The sequence below is a fragment of the Lepidochelys kempii genome, chromosome 3 (assembly GCF_965140285.1).
Source record: "Lepidochelys kempii isolate rLepKem1 chromosome 3, rLepKem1.hap1, whole genome shotgun sequence".
NCBI classification, from domain to species: Eukaryota; Metazoa; Chordata; order Testudines; family Cheloniidae; genus Lepidochelys; species Lepidochelys kempii.
This window is the reverse complement of record NC_136382.1, coordinates 82,908,353-82,933,676: the sequence shown is the minus strand read 5'-3', so window position 1 is coordinate 82,933,676 and position 25,324 is coordinate 82,908,353. Positions and strand designations below refer to the sequence as shown.

Sequence of the window (25,324 nt, the reverse complement as noted above, 5' to 3'; positions counted from 1 at the left end):
TTCTACATGTGGCTATGCATCATGTACTGTTCAGATTTCTTGGGCCAAATGTGCTGCTGGTATAAGCAGAGCACAACTCTTTTAAATCAACTCACACCAGCAATTAATTTGTTTATAGTCAGACATGACTATAATCTTTGCCTAGTTTACCAATACCACTTATCTGGATATTTTTTAATGATGTGAGCAGTATCCCATTTTACAGCATAAATTTCACCATTAACTGTTTTTATCTGAAGCAATTATTTGTTTCTAATAATGCTTATAAACATGAAATTCTCTAACTGGTTTGGATTAACTGGGTCTGACAGTGATCCTAGACCCCCTCTCATGTCCCTAGAGTAAAGATTTTGTTAGTATTTTCATTAGAAATTTAGGCCACAGTCCTGCAATCAGATCCCCATGGGTTAACCCAATTGCTGGACCAGGGTTGTAATTTTTCCAGATTATGTACAGTGGGACAGATTCTGATCTCAGTGAAATTTCACCACTCTAAATCTATAAGTTATTTGAAGTTGATAGTTGCCTTGGATTTACAATGCGGCCAGAACCTAACCCAATAATTATCGTGAAAATTTATTCTTGACTGACTCTAATGATGAATCAGCATGTTTAGAATAAATAACCAACCACAGTCTTAGTCTGAAGTTCTAACAGAACATTTGAGAGGCTAACTTTTTTTAATACTAATGTTTTTAGTTGTGCACCTCTCTCTACTTTCCAGTTCTGGCGGTGACCAAAAGTCAAGTTGTTAAAAACTTTGAGTAGGTCAGTGGGACTTGGGCTAATAAGTGCCTGAGCCACTTTTGAAAATGAGCCTTAAAACTTGCAATGCTGAATGGAGCAAAGCCTAAATACTTTTCAAAATCTGGGCCTGTGGTCCTAAAATATAATATGAAAGATTATTCCACCGTAGCAAAATACTGCATTTCATAAAAGCTCAGCAACAGTATGTAATACAGTAGCTTCCTATGACAGTGTAGGCAGCATGGTATTATGTGCCTGTTGCTCAAATAGAACAATCTGCCTTGTAATTTTTTTGGTAGTACAGTAAACCGATAACCTTTCTAACTGTGTATAGCAGTGGTCCCCAACCTTTCTTGTGGGAATAGCATACTGCTATTCCCAGAAGACTGTGGTGGGCGCCGGACACCTTCCCGCTGCCGCTTTTCAGCAGCAGCATTTCGGCAGCAAGAAGTGTCGCCGCTGAAATGCCGCCAAGAAACAGCAATGCTTCTTGGCGGCATTTCAGCGGCGGGGAGCACTGCGGGCGCACAAAAATGCCCCGGCGGGCACCACATTGGGGACCTCTGGTTATAGCATTATCTGAAGTACATACACACATCTGTGCTTAAAGTCCAGGGTCCTTATGGATAATACAAAAGAATGTTCCACAATAGATTATTCTGATGTTTCACCAAAAATAGTCCATGTGTGCTTCCGATAATGCTATACCCAGATGGCAATATAATCTGTACAGATTATTACAGGAGGCAAGGAGAATGTTCTGAAGGCAGAACAAGGTATCCCAGATTAACAGAAAATGCTTAAATCTATCCCAGATGTGGCACTAGCTGTTAGCTGAACATTGACCGTGTGTTTCTGAAATGCAGATCTGCAAATTCCTCCCACAACCAGATCCAAACATCGTGAGCTGCATTAGTGAAAGGGCAGAAGTTCTGCTGCCCTTACAACATACAGAGATCTGCCATAATTCTCAGCGTAAGCACTTCTTTTCTTCCAGAGGGTCCCACCCAACCCCAAGAATGTTAACTTGTATGTGTTCATTTTAGAAGGACAATAAGGCCCTATAGATGATGGCTCCATGCTGATTAATACACTTCCCTGGTACTGCCTTGTTCCTGCCTCTTCACCTGAGCTGAGCATTAATCAGGACTACCCTCAAATTGTCATGTTTTATTGCTTCATTGGACACACACACACAAAAAAAACTATGGTGAAACCTGAAAAGGACTAACAAATGATTTGCTTATCATAACAAGTCTTCTAACAAAGATGGAGCCAAATTGTGCTCTTTATATATGAGGATAATTTGGGGCAGCATCTGAAGACATGAGGTTACTAGATAAGATCAAGTTTCACCATATGTTCAAATCTCTTTATAATGCTGATTTTTATTTTTTTTAATTTGAAAAGCCAGAAATCCCTGTTCTTCATTCTGTCTGTTGTGCTTAGGTATTACTGAATCTTATAACAGGTGCTTTAGTTAGGCCACATCTTCCCACGTACCAAGGGCACTTCTCTGAAAAGTGAAGTTTTGGTGTTGCTCCATGTTTATCATATCTCATTTAGTCCATTTCAAATGTGCTTTGTTTACAAGTAAAACTGGAGAGGAAAGTTTCTAATTGCTATCCCTGCAGAATCAGCTGGGATCTGAAAATCAAGCTTCTCAACCTTATTCCTGCTGATAGGATTCTGCACTCTAAATTGAATCCATTAACACCCTCACTTATCACCTGTGCAACCTCATGGTCTTCAGTATGTTCATAAACTCGTCTTCAGTGGGATTACACTTGTGTAAATGGGCAAGTTATGGCACGGCAATTGGAATTTAGTTTATTCTGGTGATGATGCATGAGCTAGAATAGAACCCAGCTTGATCTCCCCTACATGTTTGAGCTCTGCATTGCTTATAGGACTAAAAAGTAGTGTTAACTTATTTTTGTCACTAGGGTAAGCAGATATGAGTGTGAATACACATAGGAAGCAGATTAGCTGAGTAAGAAGGTGCTGCCATTTTTTTTACAATGTTGTTTTTCAGAGAAGATCCACAGTATAGGGGCCTGATCCTAGGATGGGACTTTCAGTTGCTCATCACCTCTTAACCTCAGGCCCATAGTCTGTATTTCATTGTTTTTTAATATTTGAATGCAAGTTCTTTATTTTGTGTCTAATTAATATTCTGCATAGCAAGCTGGGGAAAAAATTCAAGATGGTCAGATTCAAACTGTGTGTGTATTCTCACATGTTTTTGAGTTCTGTGTATTGTAATTTTTTGTTGTTGCTTACCTACTTAATTTTCTCTAAGTTATTCACAATATCCATGTACTTGCAAAAATAAATAAATGATGAGCTAAATATTTACAGTGAATAAATGAAAACATTTGCTTCAGAACTCAAACAATGAGGAACAGTTAGGAAATGCAGTGCTTAAAAATAATTTACAGTGTGAATTCTTAAAGAGTTCACTACTGGCTGGTTTAGAACCATGAGGAATTCAATGAATATAAATGTTTCTGCCTTTCAGAAACATATCATTCTTTCATTTTTAAAAGGCCTTTTCACTAATTGTATTGGGGTTTTTCAGTTGGGTTGGTATCATAGAGTTGTCCCTGAATTGGACCACTGGGGGTAAATACTTGCATACGTTTTTCAGAGCCAAAGGAGAAAAAATTAACACACCTGTGTCAAGGCTGTTGGACCACAGTGTCCTCATTAGCTGGTAATAGGGAGAGTAATGAACCATTAAAATACAGTTGGGGGGAGTAGTGAGATTGTGGCTAGCTCACAGGATTAGGAAAACCTGAATTCTGTTCTTGGCTCTGTCACGGACTTACTGCCACTCAACCTCTCTTGGCTCTGTCACGGACTTACTGCCACTCAACCTCTCTGCCACCCAAGTTCCTCAGACACAAAGTGGGAGGTAATGATATCATATAAAGCTCGCTGGGTAAAAATGCTAAGTATTATAATTGTATAGTTATTCCATAGCAGAGGTCATGAACAAAGAAGTAAAATAATACTTTCCCTGTAAACATGTTTGGTGATTGTTTTCCTTCAATACATTTATTAACTTGATTTATATAGCACAGTTGGGTTCACTGATGAAAATTAGGCAGTGCATATTTATTTAATGACGCCTACCTGTGGAACACAAATTTGTAGCTATTATTTTAAATCAAACTGTCTTACTAATACGACGTTTGTTAATTCGTAGGGCCTCATTTCAAACATGAAGAACCGAGATATTGGGTCACCCACTCAGGTAAACGTAGAGCAGCCTAACAAGAACAAGAATCCCAGTATAACGTGGCTGTGTGAAGAAGAACCCTTCAATGACGTAACCATTCCATCCTACAAGAAACCTCTGTATGGCATCTCACACAAAATAACAGAGAAGAAGAGCACACCAGGGGCAGAGCAGTTTTCTTCCTATGAGCTGTTTGAAAAGGTCAATCCAAGCAGCCCCTCCCATCTGCGGAGTTTGAGCGATCAACGCAAAAGGGATTCTGCTGCTACCATCACTGTTACAGCTTCCACTGCAGATTCTGATCCCAACATATATTCTTTGATACAGAAAATGTTTTACACACTCAACACCCTGAATTCCAATATGACTCAGCTTCACAGCAAAGTTGACCTCTTGTCTCTTGAGGTCAGCAGAATTAAAAAGCATGTTAGCCCAACAGAGTCTGTAGCAGAGTTCAGACCTCCCCCAGAATACCAGCTGACCGCTGCGGAACTCAAACAGATCATGGATCAGAGCACCTCAGGTGGAGATTTGGCTTGCCGGTTACTAGTGCAGCTTTTCCCAGAGCTCTTCAGCGATGATGAGTTCAACAGGAGCTGCAGCACATGTGGCTTCCTTAACAAAAAGAAACTTGAATCGCTTCATCTGCAGCTTATCCGAAACTATGTGGAAGTTTGTTATCCTTCTGTGAAGAACAATGCTGTGTGGCAGGTGGAGTGTTTGCCTCAAGTTAATGACTTTTTCAGTAGGTTTTGGGCACAAAGAGAAATGGAAAATAGTCAGCAAAGTGTGCAGTCATCCAGTTTCTATGAGGCTGAGCAGGTAGAGTCCTCTCATTTCATTGAGGATAAAGAGCAGGAGGAAGCTTTGTCGCTGGACAGGGATAATGCCACCACCTCAGATTATGTTCTGGATGCTCAGGATCTCAATGAATTTTTAGATGAAGCTTCATCCCCTGGGGAATTTTCTGTGTTTTTGTTACACAGATTGTTTCCTGAGCTCTTCGACCACAGGAACCTGGCTGAAAGATATAACTGCTATGGAGATTCTGGGAAGCAAGAGCTGGATCCTCATCGACTTCAGATAATTCGAAGGTACACAGAAATTTACTTTCCTGATGTGCAAGAAGAGGATGCATGGTTGCAGCAGTGTGCCCAGCGAATAAATGATGAGCTTGAAAGTATGTATATGGATGGGAGTGAGTGTGAACAGATGAGAGACGACTGGAATGATTCTTCTAGTTTGCCTGACGATGTGTCTATCATAAAAGTGGAAGACAGCTTTGAATATGAAAGGCCAGGAAGAAGGTCAAAAAAGATTTGGCTTGTGCCCATAGACTTTGATAAACTTGACATTCCCCCTCCTGATTTTGATGTTCCTATCCCGGATTACCTGTTGAACAAGGAACAAATTAAAAATATATATGAAAGCAGTCTGTCCATAGGAAACTTTGCATCTCGATTGCTTGTTCACTTATTCCCTGAACTGTTTACTCATGAAAATCTAAGGAAGCAATACAACTGTAGCGGATCTCTAGGCAAGAAACAACTTGATCCAACCAGGATTAAATTAATTCGACACTATGTGCAAATATTGTACCCAAGAGCAAAGAACGATAGAGTATGGACATTGGAATTTGTTGGGAAGCTTGATGAGAGATGTCGACGCAGGGATACCGAACAGAGGCGCACATACCAACAGCAGCGGAAAGTTCATGTGCCGGGACCTGAGAGGAGAGAATTTCTTACCTATGCAATAAACCCAGAAAGATTCAGAGAAGAGTTTGAAGGGCCACCACTGCCGCCAGAAAGAAGCAGCAAAGATTTTTGCAAGATACCACTTGATGAACTTGTCGTTCCTTCTCCAGACTTCCCTGTGCCTTCTCTGTACATGCTATCTGATAAAGAGGTAAGAGAGATAGTTCAGCAGAGCCTTTCTGTGGGAAACTTTGCTGCAAGGCTTCTTGTAAGACTCTTTCCAGAGCTCTTTACTCCAGAGAATCTCAGATTGCAATATAACCATTCAGGTGCTTGTAACAAGAAGCAACTTGATCCCACCAGACTCAGATTGATCCGTCATTATGTTGAAGCTGTTTACCCCGTGGAGAAAATGGAAGAAGTGTGGCATTATGAATGTATACCAAGCATTGATGAAAGATGCCGGCGTCCCAACAGGAAAAAGTGTGATATACTGAAAAAAGCCAAGAAAGCGAAAAAGTGACAGGCTCTCTAAATTCTTCAGACTTTGACCACTAAATTATTTGGGAAGAGCATATTTTATTCTAGACTGGGAGCCTGATCTTGCTACAGAATCAAAGGGCGATGAGCCCTTTGGAATATTGGGCGCTAAGATTGTTACTTTTTAATACGTGTGTTGCACATACAAGGGCACTGCAACAGTGGGCAGTGGTTTACTACATTTGTACATGATAAAGACCATAAATGATCAGTGATGAAGTCGCTAATGACTCATTAAGAGCATGACTTTCGCTGGTGCAAATACATGTATTAAGTGTATTAGTCCTCTCCCCACTTTTGCATCTTCCATTTTTATCACTTTTTTAATAATAAAAACCCTTTTTAAAAATCATTGTGCTCTTCAGGAGCAGGTTTGCATTAAACCCTTTTAAACATCAAGGATAAATCATTTGGAATCTGAATTATTTTTTAACTTGCAAGTTTTGTTTTTGAAAGTGCCATGTTCATTGAGAACGATTGAAACATCTGACTTGGTTACTACAGTAATTACAGCTATCCCTTTGTTTTGTTCTTGATGATAATGAAAATAACACGAGGTCAGTACTGGGTCAAATGTAATTTCCTTTTTGACTGTTACCCATGTATATTTCCATTGCTATAAGAACTAAGACTTGATTAGACACAATGTGTTTTTACGCTGAGACCGTAGACCTGATCCTTCACCCTTACTCATGTAAGTTATTACATGGTCTTCAATATGACTACTGGGAACTGCTTCAGTGAATAGGGTTACAAAACAGAATCAAGTCCTTTACCAGCAGACTGTGTTGCCATTGCTTGTTAGTCTCTCTCTTTTTAGAAAAAGTACTTGAAACAAGGAATGTAGAAAAACATTTAAGTCCTTATTCTTCATCAGAATTATGATTCCAAAGTTTCCAGTATTAAATCAAATATTTAATAAGTAAAAGGTAAATACAAAGATTTGATTCTGTGGTAGAATTGAATGCTGCAGGGTCCCCACCTGTGAGCAGTGGTGATATGGTGTGTTTGTGTGAATACAGCACAACCTGGAGTCTCCGAATGTCATAGGGATATTGAAAATTCCTTTGATTATCCAAACTGATTTAGTGTAATTAATAGCTATCTGGAAGTGTAATCTTGAATGATTAATTTAGGTTCAGATGGTCAAGCTTGCATTGTTAATATGATCAGTTATAAAGAAGAACATCCTAACTCCATTGTGACTTCACAATTTGTGATCTGTCCTTGGAGAGTGCCATGTTAAAATCAGAACCTGATTTCCCTCTCAATTACGTTGCTGTAAAGCAGGATGGCCGTTGATGGCAACGGTGTGAGAGAATCAAGCCTTCCGTTAGATGTTAGTCATGGCAGTGATCATTTAACACTGACCATCCCTTGAACATCTTGAGATTTGTTGAGGTTTTCTGTGGTCCTCTTCTGTTATTTACTTAGATGGGTCATAGTATCACATTTCAGTTAAGCCCCAGTGTAAATTTCTATTTTAGCAATTATATTAAACTACAAAATACTTGATATTTTTACTTCAGTTTTTTAGAATTTACTGTTCTCGGAATCATGTTGACCCCTTCCTTTTAAAAAAAAAATATTTTTTCTAATGGCAAGAATTAGCAAAGTTATTTTACAGTGTTAAAGCAGTAGTAAGTCACAGTAGATAGTAGTACTCACTCATTTTTCCCCTATGTGCTAGCAACATCCTAAAAGAATGTATGATGAGAGTCATGATTGTCCTGAATAATCTAATACTGTTTAAATTCACTTAAATGTTTCCTGTTGGCATAAGTAATAGCAGACCATGCGCAAAATGGAAATCAGCACAAATATGGCTATTAATAAAATGAGAACATTTTACCAAAGATAATGAACTTATACCACAGTCTCTGCATCCTACCTTTCATTTTAGTACATATTTTTAGCAAACTGAATATCAAAAATGCAAGGTTTTTTATAATTATATGCTACCTAGAACCTCTTTGTGAACTTATTATACATGCATTTTTATGGACTATATGAAATGTCATGAAAATGGTAAAAGTCTTTTAATTTAGAGTTGAAAATGGCTAGCATTTATTCTGCAGCCCAAAAAGTAAGGAATGTTATATGCAGATTTTCTTTATAGTTTATTTATCTTAATGTCACATTTGTTTCAACAATAAAGTATGTCAAAACCCATTGAGGACTTCAACATATCTTAAACTTGCACATGGATGGTAAAGAGATTATATGAATGTACAGAATTTTCTACCTAACAACATACAATTTTAAGATACGTTGACATTTTCAATGAGTTTTGACATTCATCTGGTACAAATGAATCTATTTATATGACACACTGATCAATATATGAGGGGTTTTATTTTTAAAAAATTACATTAGCAAAAGTGAACATGTAATAGCTCAACAGAAATGGTCTTTTTCCTCAACTTCTAGTCAAATTACTGTAGTCTGCTTATATATTATATATCCTTCTGATTTGATCGTCTTGTTGGATTGCCCACAATCTTTTCACAATTGACAAAAAAATTTTGACATTCTTTTGAAAGGCCATTTGATATAAAGGCAATATACACATGAAAAGTGACAGTTAGCTTGCAAAAGAAATTTCTTGAGGTGCATTTGGAAGTGAATTCATCCAATTGGTTACATAATGAAACGTATATATTGTTACAAAAGAAATGCTGGCTCATGATTGGCTATGAACAGACACAAACTGTAAGTTTCTATTAGTTAACTTTTCTAAGGTCTGTTACTAAGATCTGGAGTAACATTAACCAGTCAGACTGAATACACAAGTGAGGGCATCTTGATTAGCTGCAACTGCTCTAATGTCATCTCCCTTTTAGAATGTTATTTTAAAAGGACAAACACTTAATGATTTCAAACTTAGGCTATCCGGAGAGATTCCCAGATATTAAATGAAAACATTCAGAACATATGTAACCACACACACACACTGACTTCTTATTAGCTATAAATTGTTTTACTTCAGTAAATCCTGTTGGGATGAATGTCAAAAGTCTAAGTATCTGCTCATTATAATTTTAACATAACACTTTTGGTAAGTATTGAACAACTCCCTCCTACAGTGATTCTAAAGGAAACAGCATAGTATTCAATGACTCTATATTTTCCAGTGTGACTGTCAGAATTTTTCCAACAGTAAAAAAAGGACTGCAAGCCTGCTACAAAATTAATGTAGAACTTTTTTTTTTTTTTTTTGGTGTCTCACCAATTTCACACAAATGAAACACTTAACTAAGGAACTGTGCAAGGGTTTAAAATATATACTTTTCTGAAATTTGAAGGGGAAAATGAAACTACTGCTTAGAAGTTCTTGCAGTTATCCAGGGAATCTGGCAACTGTATTAGCAGGGAAATGCAAGTAGCATGTCTTTAAGAGAGAAAAATACTTCCTATTTGAAAGGATTACGTTTGATTACTATTAAGAGTAAGATGTAGCCCTGAGCATTTTGTCATAATTTTGTGTTATTATGAATAAAAAAGTACCTTCTCATCTTAGGAACAATGTTCAGATGCAGTTCTATTTTTCTATCTTCAAGTTAAGATACTTTGTACATCAATTTTATTTCTGAATGCATTTCTTTTAAATTCAGCCAAATCTTGTTTTACTATTGTGTAATATTTTTGTACCAGTGGTGCCCAGAGGCCCCAGTCAGGATCAGGGTACTCTAGTGCTCAGTACTTTACAAACACATGAAGACATCACTGCACTGAAGATCTTGAAATCTAAGAAAAAAATTGAGGCTAGTTCAAGCCTCTGACTTTAAGAGTAAGTCACTGAAATTTGGGGATCGCTATTGACACAAATGATGTATTGTTTGGATGCTATAAGTTTCTTTTTCCAAGTCAGTTGTTTTCATTCTTACCACTATTCAGTTGGCTGCTAATGCAAGTATAAACTTTTTCCATCCGTATTCCAAAGATATTAAGAAGTATGTTTTGGGTGCTTTTACTGCAAATCTGGACCCTGTTTTTGCTCCCTTCCTAACTCCGTGCGCCCACGTGATTATCATCCATTCCTGGGAATCTTTTCTTCATGTTGGGCACTACTGCCTGTCCATGGACACTGATTCTACAGACACATTTCAGTTGTGAATCAGCTGTCTACTGCCTCTCCCACCTTGGCACATAAGGTGTGCTTTCATTACCTAGCCACAGCAAATCTGCCCTACAGTGCTTTCATAAACTTCGTTTTGTTTCTCTCACCCCACAAGACCCATTCAAATAAACCTATCATTATCAGTGAGAGTCATCTTAATTTTTTATTAAAACAAATTATTCTAATAGTAAAATGTTAGTCGTCATGTTTGTCCATGGATTATACAACTCCTATTCTGAGTAGCTGTCAGTAAGCATATAATTAGTTCCCTCTCCCTACAGAGGGCTGTCCCTGGATTACCATGTCTAGATCAGCAACCCAAATGCAAATAATCTGTAACTAAAAAAGATAAAGCGAGTTCCATCATACTCCAAGGATTTGATTTTTCTAGCTTTACCTCACCTGGTTGCCAGGATATAGACTCCCACTTCACACTCTTTTCATGCATCTTCCTTATTCAGAGCAATATGCTCTCTTCCAAAGGTGTCTTCCTGGTCCTTTGAGACTTGACCTGCTGCTGCATGGACAGAACTTCTACTTGTCCCATTTCCTGCCCTATCACACAATGTGACCATGGTTCATGTAGCAATTTTTCTTCTTTAGAGTAGCAGCCGTGTTAGTCTGTATTCGCAAAAAGAACAGGAGGACTTGTGGCACCTTAGAGACTAACCAATTTATTTGAGCGTAAGCTACAGCTCACTTCATCGGATGCTGTAGCTCACGAAAGCTTATGCTCAAATAAATTGGTTAGTCTCTAAGGTGCCACAAGTACTCCTGTTCTTTTTTTCTCCTTTAGTAATCATTCTGAAAGGGAAATCTTGATTGTCATTAGAGAAGCAGAACTTATAAAAGGGATCCCCAAAAAGTAGAATGGCTGGGGAATGATTTTTTTTCCCTGTGAAAAATTTGGATAAAACTTAAATTTGTTTTAGTCAAACTTTTTTCTGTGGAAATGTTTAAATTTTAATCTACAAACCTTTTCAATTTTCACAAACCAAAACTGAAAAAAATGCAGTTGATAGGTGAAATGTTTTGGTAGAAAACCCTTCAGGACATTCCAACATTTTGTTCTTTGTTTGCTGAAAACCAGACACACACAAAAACCCAAACATGTTGCCTGCCAAAACCTGAAAACTTGCAAAAATTGACATTTGCTGCAGAAATTTCCATGACAACACAATAGCCATTTTCTGTTAAACTTGAATGGAAAACTGTCTACGCACAGGTGTTTTATATTGGTCTGGTACAGTGCTTTGGTGATTCTGCTGAGCTTCCTTCTCTTTAAGGTGATCAGGGACAATTCTTCAAAACTCCCTTTTGTCCTTGCCCTTCCAAAGGAGTGTATCAGTTCATTAACTCAGACTTAATTGGCACAAAAGTGAGAGACAAAAACCTTTCAGGTATCTGTCAGAGGTGGCTATGTGACGGCCAGAACAGGGTTATGCCCTGTGTTTTAGTTTTGATCCCCTGAGTGGGATCCAGTGCACTATCTACTCAAAGAATTTTTTCCTCCTGTTCCCAGAAGTTCTTTTCACACAGTTTCAATATCTTTATGTCACTGTTCCAAAGTATCCATTTTAGTTCTAAATTATGCTTTAACAGCTTTTAAGCCAAGATTTTCAAAATTATTGATTCTGACTACTACCCAATTTGACACCTTAATAGAGGCCTGATTTCCAAAGGGTGGGGGATCTGGACTTTCTGAAAGTCAGCCCCCCCCCCACCCATATTACTAATTGCTTTTGAACACCTTGGTCTGTCTCTTATGTCAGTCATGATCCGCATTGCTCGTTAGGTTATGCAAAGTAGTTTTGACAGCACATTCTTCCATGTCACAGGTTCTTTGAAAAATCGATGCATCTCATTTTTCATTGTGTTTTATCTTGGACATTTAATTACTGTTTGTGCATCAGGCACACATCTGTCTTCCATGTTTGGTTGCTTGTGAGTGGAGTTTGCACACTTAGGCCTTGTCTACACTACAGAGTTTTGTTGATGCAAGTTATGCCGACATACAGCCACTGCTGTAATTACTCCACTGTTGCGTGTCCCCCCTATGCTCCTTGTTCTGCAGTGGTCAGAGAGAATGAGAGTGAAAGAGCCAGCTTGTGTTTTGGGGCAGTATAAGAGAGAGACTGTGTGTGGGTTGGGAGAGAGGGAGTTCAGACAGCAGCTAGAAACAACCAATCCTGAGGCAGAAGCTGTTGCACAGACAGCTGGCGTCCGCCCCTGTTCCCCTAGCTCAGCAGAGACCAGTACATGGGCAGGGAAAACCCTGAATCAGCCCCTGGCTCAGCATGAGTCTCCCCCTTCCCTGTAGTAGCAGCCCACCCTGCCTGTCTGCCACTGCAGACCTAGTGCTGGGGAGAGCAAGATTACGTGAGTTCTCCCACAGCCTCCTCTCCCCACAGCCCAAGTAGATCCACCCCCTCCCTTTTAGTCCAAGCAGGAGGGCATTTGCTGCCAGAACCGGCTTGCTCAGCCCGGGGGAGGGGTGGATGCAGGGCAGCAGAGTTCAAAACAGTGAGCAGAGCAGGCACAGTGGGCATTGTGGGATACCTCCCCGAGGCCAGTTACAGCGATATAACACACACACTTTCGTCGATCTAACTTTGTCACAGGAAGTTCTACGCCTCTCATCAAGGTTGTTTTCTTTTGTCGGCCAAGCAGGCAAGTTTTGTCAATGGGAGGAGCATGGTAGTGTGCACACCTCCACTGTTTTGCCCACAAAAGCTGCCTTTTGTCAACAAAACTGTAGTGTAGACAAGGCCTTAGAGCAGGTCCCTCCAACTGCTTTTAATATAGACATCAAGTGCTTCCTTATATTTCTGCCGCTGGGAGTCTTGTGGGAGAAGTTTCTCAGGCCTCACAGTCATTTAAGAGCAGATTCTTAAAGTTGTTTAGGCACCTCAAAATGCAGGGAAGCCCCGAGTGGAATTTTTAAAAAAATAGTTGAGTTGGATTAGGCACCTTAGAGTCTAGTGGGATTTTCAGAAGCAGCGATGTTCATCTTTAAGCACCACAATACCTTTAAATATCTGGCTCCTATTCACTTCTAAAGATTGCTGCAGTGGAATAGCACTTTGGAGCAACTATTTTGACAAGTTGCATAATGGAGCAACTAGTGCTGCATTGGCTCATTTATCCTATCTCCTTTCCCATTTCTACTAAGTAACACCAGACGCAGGAAATTTGCTAAAAATACTATGCCAGTGTGGCTCTGCAGTTTATTGAAAGAAAAGGAGAAAAATAACTAGGTTATTGTGTAGTTATATATTAAGTCAGATTATTTCCTTTTAGAAAAAGATATGATAAATTACTCTAGTTCGTACACTCTGTTCCGTTACAGTGATGCTACTGCCATCCAGTGCACTCTCACTCTTGTGAGAATGAAGAATTTGAATCAGGAGGGCCAGATCCTGCAGTCTTCACATCATTGACAAAGGAATGAGAGATTTGCCCCAACCTTTAAGGATAAGAAAACTTCCTTTTTACTTGTTGTTTTTTCACTTAAAATATTAAATAGAAGATCATTCTCATAATAGCAACAGCATATCTATGATTATGTACAACTGTCATTAAATGAAGCATTTCTTACTAAGCATTTGTGCTAAGAAAGAAAGATGGACATGAGATTTTTAGCATGTTTTTTCCATTTTATTGTCATCCTTCTACAATGTTCCTCCAAGACCTGTACAACTAACTCCCAGTTTACGCATTAAGTACTCTCTATTTAACATTCAATTAATTGAGGGCATGAGTCTGAAATCTTCCACTCATGTTCTGCACAGCTACTATAGGGTATAAAATGATAGTAGCGTAAGCTCCCTCTTCCTGATCTTCCAATATGCCTCACAATTATGACGGGAGTGTCTCCCTCAGCCATTCTCCTGGTCACTCTAAAATAGCCAAACTGGCCAGTAGTGATATGAACATGACCACCAACACATTTCACAGAGGCAACTGACAAGAATCAGATGGTAGTGACTCTGTCACTATCAACCGAATCAGATTCAAATCAGTGACCATAGGCGGGAGAAAGCTTTTAAGTCATCCTGTCTCCCTCCTTTGGGTTTTTAGATTTCAGAAAGGTTCATCCTAGAGTGACACCCCTGAGGTACAAGATTAGAAAAATGAGTTAAGTAGTCTCACAGCCAGAAACATTCTTCCACTTGTTATGAGACCAGCCTTAATTTCAACATAGTCATTATGATTAACAAAATCAACTGTCAAGCAGTTGAGCTCTATCTAGCCTTTACCCAACCATTATATATCTTCTTTAGGGAAACTGTCTGGAAATAAAGCTTTTTCCAAATTACCATGAAACAAAAATGAATAGAACAGAGTAAACTGACAGACTATCACAAGATATGAATGGTGCATATGGCAAGGAGGTAACATTATCACAAGCTTAAAAAGGATCCAAGAATTTTGTTTAACCAAAATTCCTATTTAGCAACAAATGAAATGGTTTTCCACAAGAAGTCTCATGCTGCCATATGCAAATCCTTGTCACTTAAATACATCCTGCTTGGGCACTTTTAAATTTTTCCAGCGCCGCAAAACCACTTTGTATTTTTCACTTTCAGTCTTTTCTGATGCTTTTTTTAAGACAACACGCATAACTACAGCAGTTTCTGTTTCTTTATCCTCCCCTACTATCAGATCCAGTGTGTCACCAACTTTGACCTGAAAATAGAGACAGAGAGAGATAATTAACATTCTTTTGAGGAAAATAACCCTAAAGTTTATGTGCAATTTAATTGTCTTCCTCCTCTTTCCACACGGATTATTCTTGTTATCTTATAGGGAAGTTGTTAGAATGGCTGTATAAGTCATGTCTACAGTATAGCAGCCATGTTCCTCTAATCCAGGCCTGCAAGTGAGTGATGAGGAATGAATCCCTGTGAATCTCACCACAGCTCCACCCTGGCTGTGTTATTTCCAACTAATTGTTTTTGTTTTTTAGTTTTTATGTATTGTAAATGCAATTGAATGAGAGTCCAACTTCTTATTACTACCTTCAAAATTCAGCCCCTAATTCCATCTCTTCTCCCACTATTTCCATGTAGGCCTTTCTAGTCACCAACTCTGCAAGCCTCATTGCTCTCTTTATGTCCTCATTCCACTCTTACCCTATACTTGGATTAGCCCTCAAGCTTCCATGTATTACGCAACTTCCCTCTCTGCCCAGTCTCCCTCCTTCAAAATCCACTACTTTCAGTTAGCCTTCCAAGGCTACACCCCCCCTCCAATCTTCTGTGCCTACTCCCACCCCCCAAAAAATATACAGCAGCTAGTGTGAATGTTGCATAACATAATCTCATGACTTCAAACAATATAACTATAATCTTTCCTTATACCAGCCTGTGACTGCTCTTGCTTCTCCACCTCTCTATGTCGCGTCTAACCAACAGGATAGGCTTCTAGGAGCAGAGTCTTGTCTTATTTGACTAAAGCATTATATGTGTGCTTACGGTTCAGTAAATAACCAAGCAGCAGTACCATTGCCATATTAAAGAGAAATAGAGCCCCAACAGGTTTTTGCATTTTTTTATATGCCAGCCTCTAGTAGGCTACCACTATGGGACAACTCTCATCATGCAAATGAAAGTCTAGATTTTGGTTTTAATGTGTAATCCTCCCCAAATTCACTACATGTATGAGAAAAGTCTTAATACTCAAACATTTTGTATAACTTGTACAAAATGATAATGTGAAATTAAGTTAAATCTAACAATACCACTATTAGGTATATTGTTTCTCCATTTTACAGATGGAGGAAAATGAGGCAGAGAGGTAAGCAGAATCATAAAGAACTACCTCAACTTCAACCAGTGAGCTTGTGGGTCTGGTAATAAGCCCGCCCAGAATCAACTTTAGCAGACATTGTTTTATATTCTAGGTAACTTAATAATGAAGTATTAATCCAAATTCCTATTTGACTTCAAGCAGAAGAACCGTTAAACCTTAACAAAGGCAAGTGTTACTGGAAGATGACTTCTTCACATTATACTTGGTGATTCCAGCAATTTTTTACATCCAACGCTTTACACTGCATGATAACTACATTGACTTGTTGGGAAGTACATTAACTAAAAGTAGTACATTTTGGTTGAACCACAGATCTTTATATTTCAACTCCTGTATTACTGGATACGGAGTGGTTGCCAGGTTGTTCAGCTGCAGTCAGACATCCCCTTCCGACTACAAGCAAATATACATTTTTCAGAGATCTAACACTGGTGAGAGAACCAGAGGGCAGAAAGTTTTCAGTTTTAGAAGCCCCTACCTGCTTATGGGCTGCTAAGCATACAAGGACAAATTTGGAACTCTTCACTCAGGCAAGCTTCCCATTGACTTCTATAGAGCGCTTACCCAAGGAAGAGACTGTAGGGTTTGGTCCTTGGTATGTGGTTTCTAATGTGATATTAAAGTTTAGATAGTTTATTATTCTAATGTCACTTGAATAACCAAATATAAAAACTTAATTCAAGGAAAACTACAAAAATCACTGATTAAGTTTTAATTTATTCAAAATTTAAGAACTACATGTTAATAGAAAAAACCCTAGCAGTCCAACAGATAGCAGACACTTCAGAAAGGTAATTTTATCTAATGTAACTAAAGTGTATATGCAAAGCACCATAGGCTTGCATTGGAGTACATGAATATTATACCTGCTTCACTCTTAATTAAAGTAATACCATGTCTGTTCTAGGACAGTTTATTTTAAAAAAAGATTTTTGCATGCAAAAATCTCTACCAAAGGACTCTGGATACAAATTGCATATTGGGATTTTTGTTTTGCAAGATGACTGATTTCAAGCAGAGTCTGTGTATTCAAATTAGAACATCATAACTCTTGATAATAGACTCAAACAAAAAATGTAGTTTAATATTAAAGTTGCTCTCATCAGTAAAATTAAACCATGAAAAAAGGAAATAAAAAGTTAGGGATTAAAAGGTTGCAGAGTCAAGCACGCTCGAGTTAGGAAATGCCGGAATGAACGCTGGCCATGCAACTTTAATTAGGCTCCCTTGTGTGTATACATGATAATATAGGATTAGATTACATGCAGAAGTGACTACCTGTGAAAACTTTGATGTAAATGATTTGTCCAGTGTCACATAAGAACTTGGTCACAGAGGCAGGGACTAAGGCCAGTCTACACCTAAAACTTAAATCAGCCTAACTACATCACTCAAGCCTGAAAAATTTCACACCTGCATGGCAGGTAGGTTGACCTAATCCCCACTGTAGAATCAGCTCAATTGATGGAAGAATTATTCCATTGACCTACCTACCGCCTCTCAGAGAAGTGGATTACCTACATCAACAGAAAACCCCCTTCCATCAATACAGGAAGTATACGCTACAGCTGCGTCACCATACCTCTGCTATTGTAGCCACTATAGTGTGGACATACCCTGAGCCTCAAGGATGGTATTCAACTGCCCTAAACACAAGACCATCCTTTCTCTTCCTTTAGTCCCCTGCCTTATTCGCTACAACCTCCCAACTTCTGCAACAAATGAGACAGGGCTGCTACAGTCAGAAGACTCCTTCACTGCACAAACCCATTTCATCCCCAGAGCAAACCAGGCATGCTTGCAAAAAAAACACCGGTGAGACACTGAAGTACAGACCCTGTACAACAGAAAACTCTGATGCAACCTTAACTATAGTCTTTTTACTGCAAGACCATAATATCAAGTCTGTAGAAACTACAAATGAAGTGTTGCAAGTGAGGAAAAAGTTATGATGGTTCTGTTGATGACTTATAGAGACAAAAAGTGTCAAAAAAGCAAGACATAGGCTATAGGAGATACAAGGGTTTGCCATAGAGATGCCATCTTTATAACGCTACCATTATATGATAGATACTTTCCAGGCATTCAAAATGCATTAGTCCCTGCACCAAATAGCTCATATTGCAAGGACAGAAAGACAACTAGACAAAAGGTTAAGGAAAGGGAGCAACCAAAAAAAAGATTCACTACAGGTAGTGAGGCAGAAGTGGATCTTTAAGGACTTCAAAACAGAGAGGGTACAGTTGCCACAAATAAGAACATTCAGAGACTGGGGCTTATAAAGAATGATATCCTGAAAGAGAATTTGAACAGGAACAATTCCTTTAACTGATGACAGGTGCTTCCTGATAAGAAAGCAGATAGGAGTTATTTAATACTGGGGGAAAGTGTCAGTGAAATTCTTAAGAAGGGCTGAAGTATAAGTAGGAATTAATGATAAATGTATGGATAATCTCCTACTTAAAATAATATTTTTCTCTAAGTGGCTACACTAACCCATGCAACCTTAACAGTGGATAGGCTGCAGGGATTACAACAACAAAAAAAGGAGTACTTGTCGTTAGTCTCTACGGTGCCACAAGTACTCCTTTTCTTTTTGCAACAACAACAAAAAAAAACATTTGTGGGGGTTAATTAAGAATCAAGAAGCCTGTTTAATGCAGCTACAAGTACCCTCCTCCCCCATATCTCTGGCAAAGTCTTCTGGGGGGAAGGGGAAAAGAAGCTGTACTCCTCAGCTTACAGAACTACTTCTACTACCTCCGTCAAGATGGAGAAGTAGACATACAGTAACTTGTTTTGATTCATCCATCCCCCAGTTAAACTAGATATACTTAGAAACTTAATGAAACCTGGATATTTTGTCTTCTTACATAAAGTCGCCATTTTTTACATCGTGTTATCTTTTAACCCCAGGTATAACAGCTCACATGTTACATGCAGGATAACTCATTGTTGTATAGCCTCTTATAATGCCTGCATGGGTGCTATCAGAGTAGGAGGGAAAAGAAAATGTCAGCCTTAGTTATGATCTTGTATGATATTAATTTGAGGTGTTTTTTTAAAAAGCCTTACAGTTCTGCTTTTCTTCCACAATTTCTCTCCATTCAGCCTGAGTTCACCATTATAGAATGCATCTTCCACTTTGCTAAAATAAAAAAAAAAATAAGAAGTTTGCTTTATAGGGCTGTGTTTACAGCGCACAGTAAACAAATGCAATTGTTTCCTAACACACAGGCAAAAACACAGTTCACCTGCAAAGTGTGATCCAGAAGGAGAATGTGTGCACAAAGCATTCATAACTCTTCTGTACCACAGGTACAAGGGCGGTTTAAGAGTGTTTATAACAGATAACACCCCTTTTGTATGCCATCAGTCATTTTAAACTTAAGAATGTTGTCTTTGGATATCAGCTTCAAGTCATACTAATGTATTGTAACTAACAGGCTTCTTAAATCCTCTGCAGGTTGCATAGGTTATACATTGTGATGGACTTGTTAATAAAGGTTTATGTATACCTGGTGAAGGTAGGTGTGGCAGGTTTATATTTAATGTAGAATTAGGTTAGACTCTTTCTTCTAGTCAATCTAGGCTATTTTTTTTTAAATTCTTCCACCAACTAGCAGAAGCTTTCCTATTCTTAAGCTCTTTGTTTCTAAGTCAACAGTTAAAAGCATAAATGCTAGAGATTGATTAAAATTATCACTGTCTCTTTAAGCAGTCTTAGTATTTCAGACAGCGATAAGTAGCAGAATTCTGGAAAAAAAAACAAATCCCAAGAGACAAAGTAACAATACACCTCCAAAGACAAATATGGACTTCTGATTAAGTTAAAAAAAATTCTTCTTCACTAAGTTACTGCAGCAAGTAAAAGGACATCAAAAGAACATTTAACTGTTTGCTATATGACAATTTCTTTATTGGTAAGCTATATAAATCTTTCATACTTACTTTCTTGCAATATCTAGACCAGCTTTCATTATTATATCATAACGAAAAGACTGGACTACTTTGTCAAGATCCTTGTAATCTTTCACTATATTGGGGTCATTTTCAAATTCATCTTCTGAATCACATCTCTCTTCATCCTCCTCCTCCTCCTCCTCCTCTTGCAGGGGTTGTTTTTTCTTTCTAGAACTTTTGTCACTTTTAAGTCGTAAACAAGGCACTGAAATGCACTGTGAAGGTTGTCTTAAAAATACATCATGTTTCACAAGAGAAATGCTGAAGTGTTTTCTGTAGTTTATTATACTGGATTGGTGACTAGAGTATATATATCTCCTCCAGGACACACTGAGTTTATTAGACGGGAATTTCTCCCAGATTCCAAACCAGACATTTAGTTTCCTAAAGGCAGTGACGGGCAGTCTGAAACCAGTCATAGCATACCCTGAAATAAAGAGATTCAATTAGTACTGAAAAAATTGGTCAGCAAACAGCATATTTATAGTAGTGACTAAGATCAGCACCTTTTCTCCTTCTTGTAATAATGATATAGTTCCTTTTGCAACCATAAGGATTTATTGTATCTTTCTGTGAAACGTTCTTTTTTCTCATATAGCAGGACAGGTAAATTGACTATTCATAATCTGTATTTTTCATATTTAGTTCCCCATTATAAATAGGCAGCATGTTACACTGAAAATTAGCAACGGAAATTCAAGTGCAATACTCTATATGTAACTCTCTTTTTACAATTTGTTAAACTACTAACTTTCTTATGGTTTCTTCCTTCCATTACTCAAATACAATATTTTAAGGTCATAATTAACTTCCAGCCCACGCTATTTAACAAGAGCAGAGAGATGCCAGAGGCTACATTTATTAGGGATAGTTCTTGACAGAAATGACTTGCTCAATACCAGAGAAAGTAGTAAAACCAGGAATAAAAGTCAAGAGTTCCTGAATTCACCTTGTGCTCAGACCACAGAGCCAGCAGATGAGAAAATGCTCTCCTAACCAGACCTTAATATTACTGAAGCATTTTCAAGAGAAATACTCTTTCCTGCTGCAATATATTTATTCATCCTCCACTAGAAGAGCAGTCACTAGCAAGAACAATCCCTTAGAATCATAGAATATCAGGGTTGGAAGGGACCTCAGGAGGTCATCTAGTCCAACCCCCTGCTCAAAGCAGGACCAATCCCCAACTAGATTTATGATCTTAGGTAAGGATGAAAAACAGTGTTATAACCCTAAATTTCCACACGTTTGCATTAATCTTTTAGACTGAAATTTCTATGTTTTGTTCTCTACCCCAAAATGAATTTTTGGAAAGTTTGAGCACAATTATTTTACCTGTTTCAGTGAGTGAAGGGGGAAAAAAACCCACTTTCATTATCTTTGTTAATTTATTTTTTTAAATGCAGACAAAAAACTACAACAGCTGAAGTGTGAAATTTGGCATAGCCATAGTCCTCATTAGGACTAATAATTTAGGGCATATTAGTAGCATTACTATAGCACTTGAGGACCCTATTCATAAACCAGGACCCCATTCTATGAGGTGCCGCACGCCTTTGCTTGACTTGGGAACAACTTTCTACAATGGTTATGAGTGATTTTTCAGTACCTAATATGTTTAACAGCATCTAATATTTTAATAGAACCTAATGAAGCCCTGCCCACCCTGTCACAGGACCGCTGCTGGGACCATTTATGTGAAAGAGACTGAACCCTCTTTCATAAAAATGGTCCCAGCAGCGGTCCTGTGACAGAGTGGGCAGGGCTTCATTAGGTTCTATTAAAATATTAGATGCTATTAAACAAGTTAGTGATTTTTCATAGTACCTCATAGCCATTGGAGAAAGTTATTCCCAAGTCAAGCAAAGGCTCCCTCACATTACTGTAACTGCACTTTTGTTAAACATCTGGGTTGTCACACCATGTACTTGCCATATGTTCTTCCACATTAGTGGGGGGTGAAGCCCCCAAATATATGCAAACTTGTACCAAAAGAAGTGAAAATGGATTTTATGTTATATGTAAGTTGTGAGAGCACTCCAAAATCCCAGTCAGGATCAAAGCCACACTGTGCTAAAAGAAAAGGAGTACTTGTGGCACCTTAGAGACTAACCGATTTATTTGAGCATAAGCTTTCGTGAGCTACAGCTCACTTCATCAGATGCATGCTCACGAAAGCTTATGCGCAAATAAATTGGTTAGTCTCTAAGGTGCCACAAGTCCTCCTTTTCTTTTTGCAAATACAGACTAACACAGCTGCTACTCTGAAAACTGTGCTAAATGCAGTGTGTATATATCTATGTACATTGACTGATTCTGATCATAGATTGCAACTGCTAAGGGGCCATGTCTGGAGATGGGACAAGAGATTACATTTTAAACTTGTTTTTTTCTGGCAAAATCTTCTCCTAAGAAGATTCACTCTCCCTGCCACGCTCAAGGGTCTGATTTCAATCCCCACCAATAATTAACTGGTCAGGACTAACCTGGAGCACACTTACCTGATGAAGTGAGCTGTAGCTCACGAAAGCTCATGCTCAAATAAATTGGTTAGTCTCTAAGGTGCCACAAGTCCTCCTTTTCTTTTCACTTACCCTCTGCCACCATCCCCCTGGCTACAGTTTGGTTCCCACTGAGCTTTTCTTCTAACCAGCCCGCCCATGCACCCAGCCCTTGGGACAGCCGGCTCCCTGCTAGGAAAGCAAAGGAAGGCGAGGTGCCCAAACCACACTGTCACCCACCCCCACCTCTTCCCGCCTTTCGCTCCAGGCCCGCAGCGGCGCCGCTTCGGGGCTAGGGAAACTCCCGTGTCTGCCTGGGCAGGGCCGAGCTCTGCTGTACCAGCCCCGGCCCCACCGACTGCGACCGCGGGGCCACGGGCCCGCTCTGCCGCCGGCCTGAGGGAGCCCGGCGGGGCCCGCTCCGCGGGGGGCAGCCGGAGAGCAAAGCTCCGCTCGGGCCGCGCTCCCTGCAGGCCTCGGCAGCTGCGCCCACAGCGAGACCCGGCCAGGGCACATCCCCGCGGCCCGGGCAGCCGCGCCCCAGCCGGAGCCGCTGTTACCTGTGTCCGCCGGACGCTGCGGCCCGGCCCCGCTGCTAGTCCCCGGCCCCTTCCCAAGCCCGCCGCCGAGGCGCTGCGCGGAGAGCGGGGCGGAGCCGCCGGCCAGGGCCCCGCTGCTGGGGGCTGGCGCCGGGGAACTCGCTGCTCGGTCCCCGCCAAACCCCTTCAGCGTGTGCGGGGCCGGGCCGCGCCCCGTGGCCTCAGCTCCCAGCAGTCAGTGGGGGGAAGGCGGATGCGCCCCTGCAGCCCCCCTGCTTCGCTACGCGGCTCTCGGCCCGGCGGCTCCCGGGGAGCAGAGGCCTGCCTGGCTGGCAGGCGGGAATTTGCAAACGGTGGGGCCTGCCCGCCCCTCTGGATGCACCTTAAAGGGGCCGGGCTTTCCGCGGGGGAGCGTCGCTCAGGTCCCTTTCCCTTGCCTCAGGCTGGGCACCCACAAGCTGAGGCAGCCGCGGGGAGGAAGAGGATGGGTACTCCCGCCAGCTGCTGGGGCTGTTGTTATTCCTAAATGCCCTTTGGTCCCTTCTCCTCCTGTGTGTAAAGACAGAGCTGACTAGGCTCAAAGGGGAGAGGCCTTGTCTCTTCTCAGGGAGCACTAGAGCTGATATCACAAACTAGTCTAAGGGCTGAGCCTGGGATGTGGTGTGAAAGCCAACACAAAGAAAAGGCAGCTGTCCTGAGCCTGCCCCTCGACCCAGCCAAATCACTAAAACTGAACTTACTAAGCCCTGGTCTATGCTGCAAACTTATGTCAGTATAACTATGTCACTCGGAGCAGGGGGAGAAATCCACACCCCTGAGCAATATAGTTATATTGACCTAACCGCTGGTGTAGACAGCGCTATGTGATGGGAGGGCCTCTCCTGTCAACATAACTAGTCTACACTACTGCTTATGTGGATGTAACTTAAGTTGGTCAGAGGTGTGAAAAAGACACTCCCCTGAGTGATGCAAGTTACAGTGACCTAAGTGCTGTCTACGCCAGCACTATCAGACACCCTCCCACCAACAGAGCTTCCACCTCTTGCAGAGGTGGAGTAATTATGCCAACAGGAGAATGCGTCTTCACCAGATGTGTTACAGTGGCACAGCTTCACCGATGTAGCACCGTGGTGTAGACTTGGCCCCGTGGAGGTAGTGCACCTATATTGACGGGAGAAGCTGTCCTGTCAGCGTAGGTGGTATCTTCACTAAACACTACAGCAGTGCAGCTGCTCTGGTGCAACACAGTCGGTGAAGACAAGCCCTAAGATGGGCAGTGGAACCTCAGAACAGGGCATTGCAGCTAAAGGTAGCACAGTGGATGAAGCATATGCTTGGAAGAGTTAGATAAACATCATTTTCACCACCCACCCACAAACGGATGGAAAATATTTTTATGGATAATCAAAAATGTACAGATAGGCAACGTAACAAAAAAACAGCTTGAGAACACTATTAGAGTTTGATTTAAGGATATTTATGTCATATAGTTTGCCGTGATGATGTCAGTCTATGTTTTAATGGTTATAACACTTTAACTTTTGAATCTCATCATCTACTGTTATTATATAATTATTGACTCCCCCCCTTGTCTGAGCCTCCCATAATTTCTTGAAACTGTGAAAATTTATAAACATAAAAATAATGTTTAAAATCTACAATTTTGCACAGCTTAAAAAAGTCAAGTTCTTCCAAGCCTAGAGATGCAGCAGCATGAAGGTGCCTCCCACCCAGCAAATCCTTGAGCTCTGACTACTAATAGCTGGGGTAAGTGGCCATGGCACTATAGGACTGGACCAGACCAAGGACACATCAGGGAATCGGCAGAGTGGGCAGTGACAAGCAGCAGAAGCAGTAACAGGAAGTGGTAGAGGACTCACTCACCCACTTGAGGAGCACCCCTTGGATTCTGGGATTTCACTGACCTCAGACAGCATACCATGAGTGGGATGTAGCAGAGGAAAAAGGGGAGTGGCATGTTAAAGGGAAGTAAATTGGACTTTCAAACCACAAAGTGGGAAACTGAGGCAAATTATTACTGCTCAAGATATTGTGGGGCGGGTTTTTTATCTGTTGTCTGAATACTTTTCAGTCATTGTTGCTGTATTCCCTTTCCCCTTAATGGAAGTTTTGTTGTTGTTATACACAGGCTCAGTGCT

The 25,324-nt window shown here is 40.2% G+C and overlaps 2 protein-coding genes across 7 annotated transcripts in view; one reads left to right on the top strand and one right to left on the bottom strand.

The window, feature by feature from the left end:
• BEND3 (BEN domain containing 3) overlaps positions 1-10,669 on the top strand; it is a 65,965-nt gene extending 55,296 nt beyond the window's left edge. For 4 of the 5 annotated variants that reach the window (XM_073336921.2, XM_073336924.2, XM_073336920.2 and 1 more), the window contains one exon: positions 3,959-10,667. In XM_073336921.2, the coding sequence (XP_073193022.1) occupies positions 3,959-6,211 (2,253 nt within the window). In that variant the 3' untranslated portion in view covers positions 6,212-10,667. Of the gene's footprint in view, positions 1-1,613; positions 1,723-3,958 lie in introns of all 5 variants that reach the window. The other variant, XM_073336929.2, reaches the window with a different exon arrangement.
• A 3,314-nt stretch (positions 10,670-13,983) lies between these two features.
• MTRES1 (mitochondrial transcription rescue factor 1) lies at positions 13,984-23,687 on the bottom strand. Of its 2 annotated transcripts, none has more exons than XM_073336932.2 (4): positions 23,548-23,687; positions 20,114-20,552; positions 19,238-19,310; positions 13,984-15,037 (listed from the first exon to the last, which is right to left on the bottom strand). In XM_073336932.2, the coding sequence occupies exons 2-4, from the start codon at positions 20,542-20,544 to the stop codon at positions 14,861-14,863; spliced, it is 681 nt and encodes a 226-aa protein (XP_073193033.1). In that variant the 5' UTR covers positions 20,545-20,552; positions 23,548-23,687; the 3' UTR covers positions 13,984-14,860. The 2 variants fall into 2 exon arrangements, with proteins under 2 accessions (XP_073193033.1, XP_073193032.1); XM_073336931.2 differs by lacking the exon at positions 23,548-23,687 and adding an exon at positions 23,187-23,519.
• Between the last annotated feature and the right edge of the window lie 1,637 nt (positions 23,688-25,324).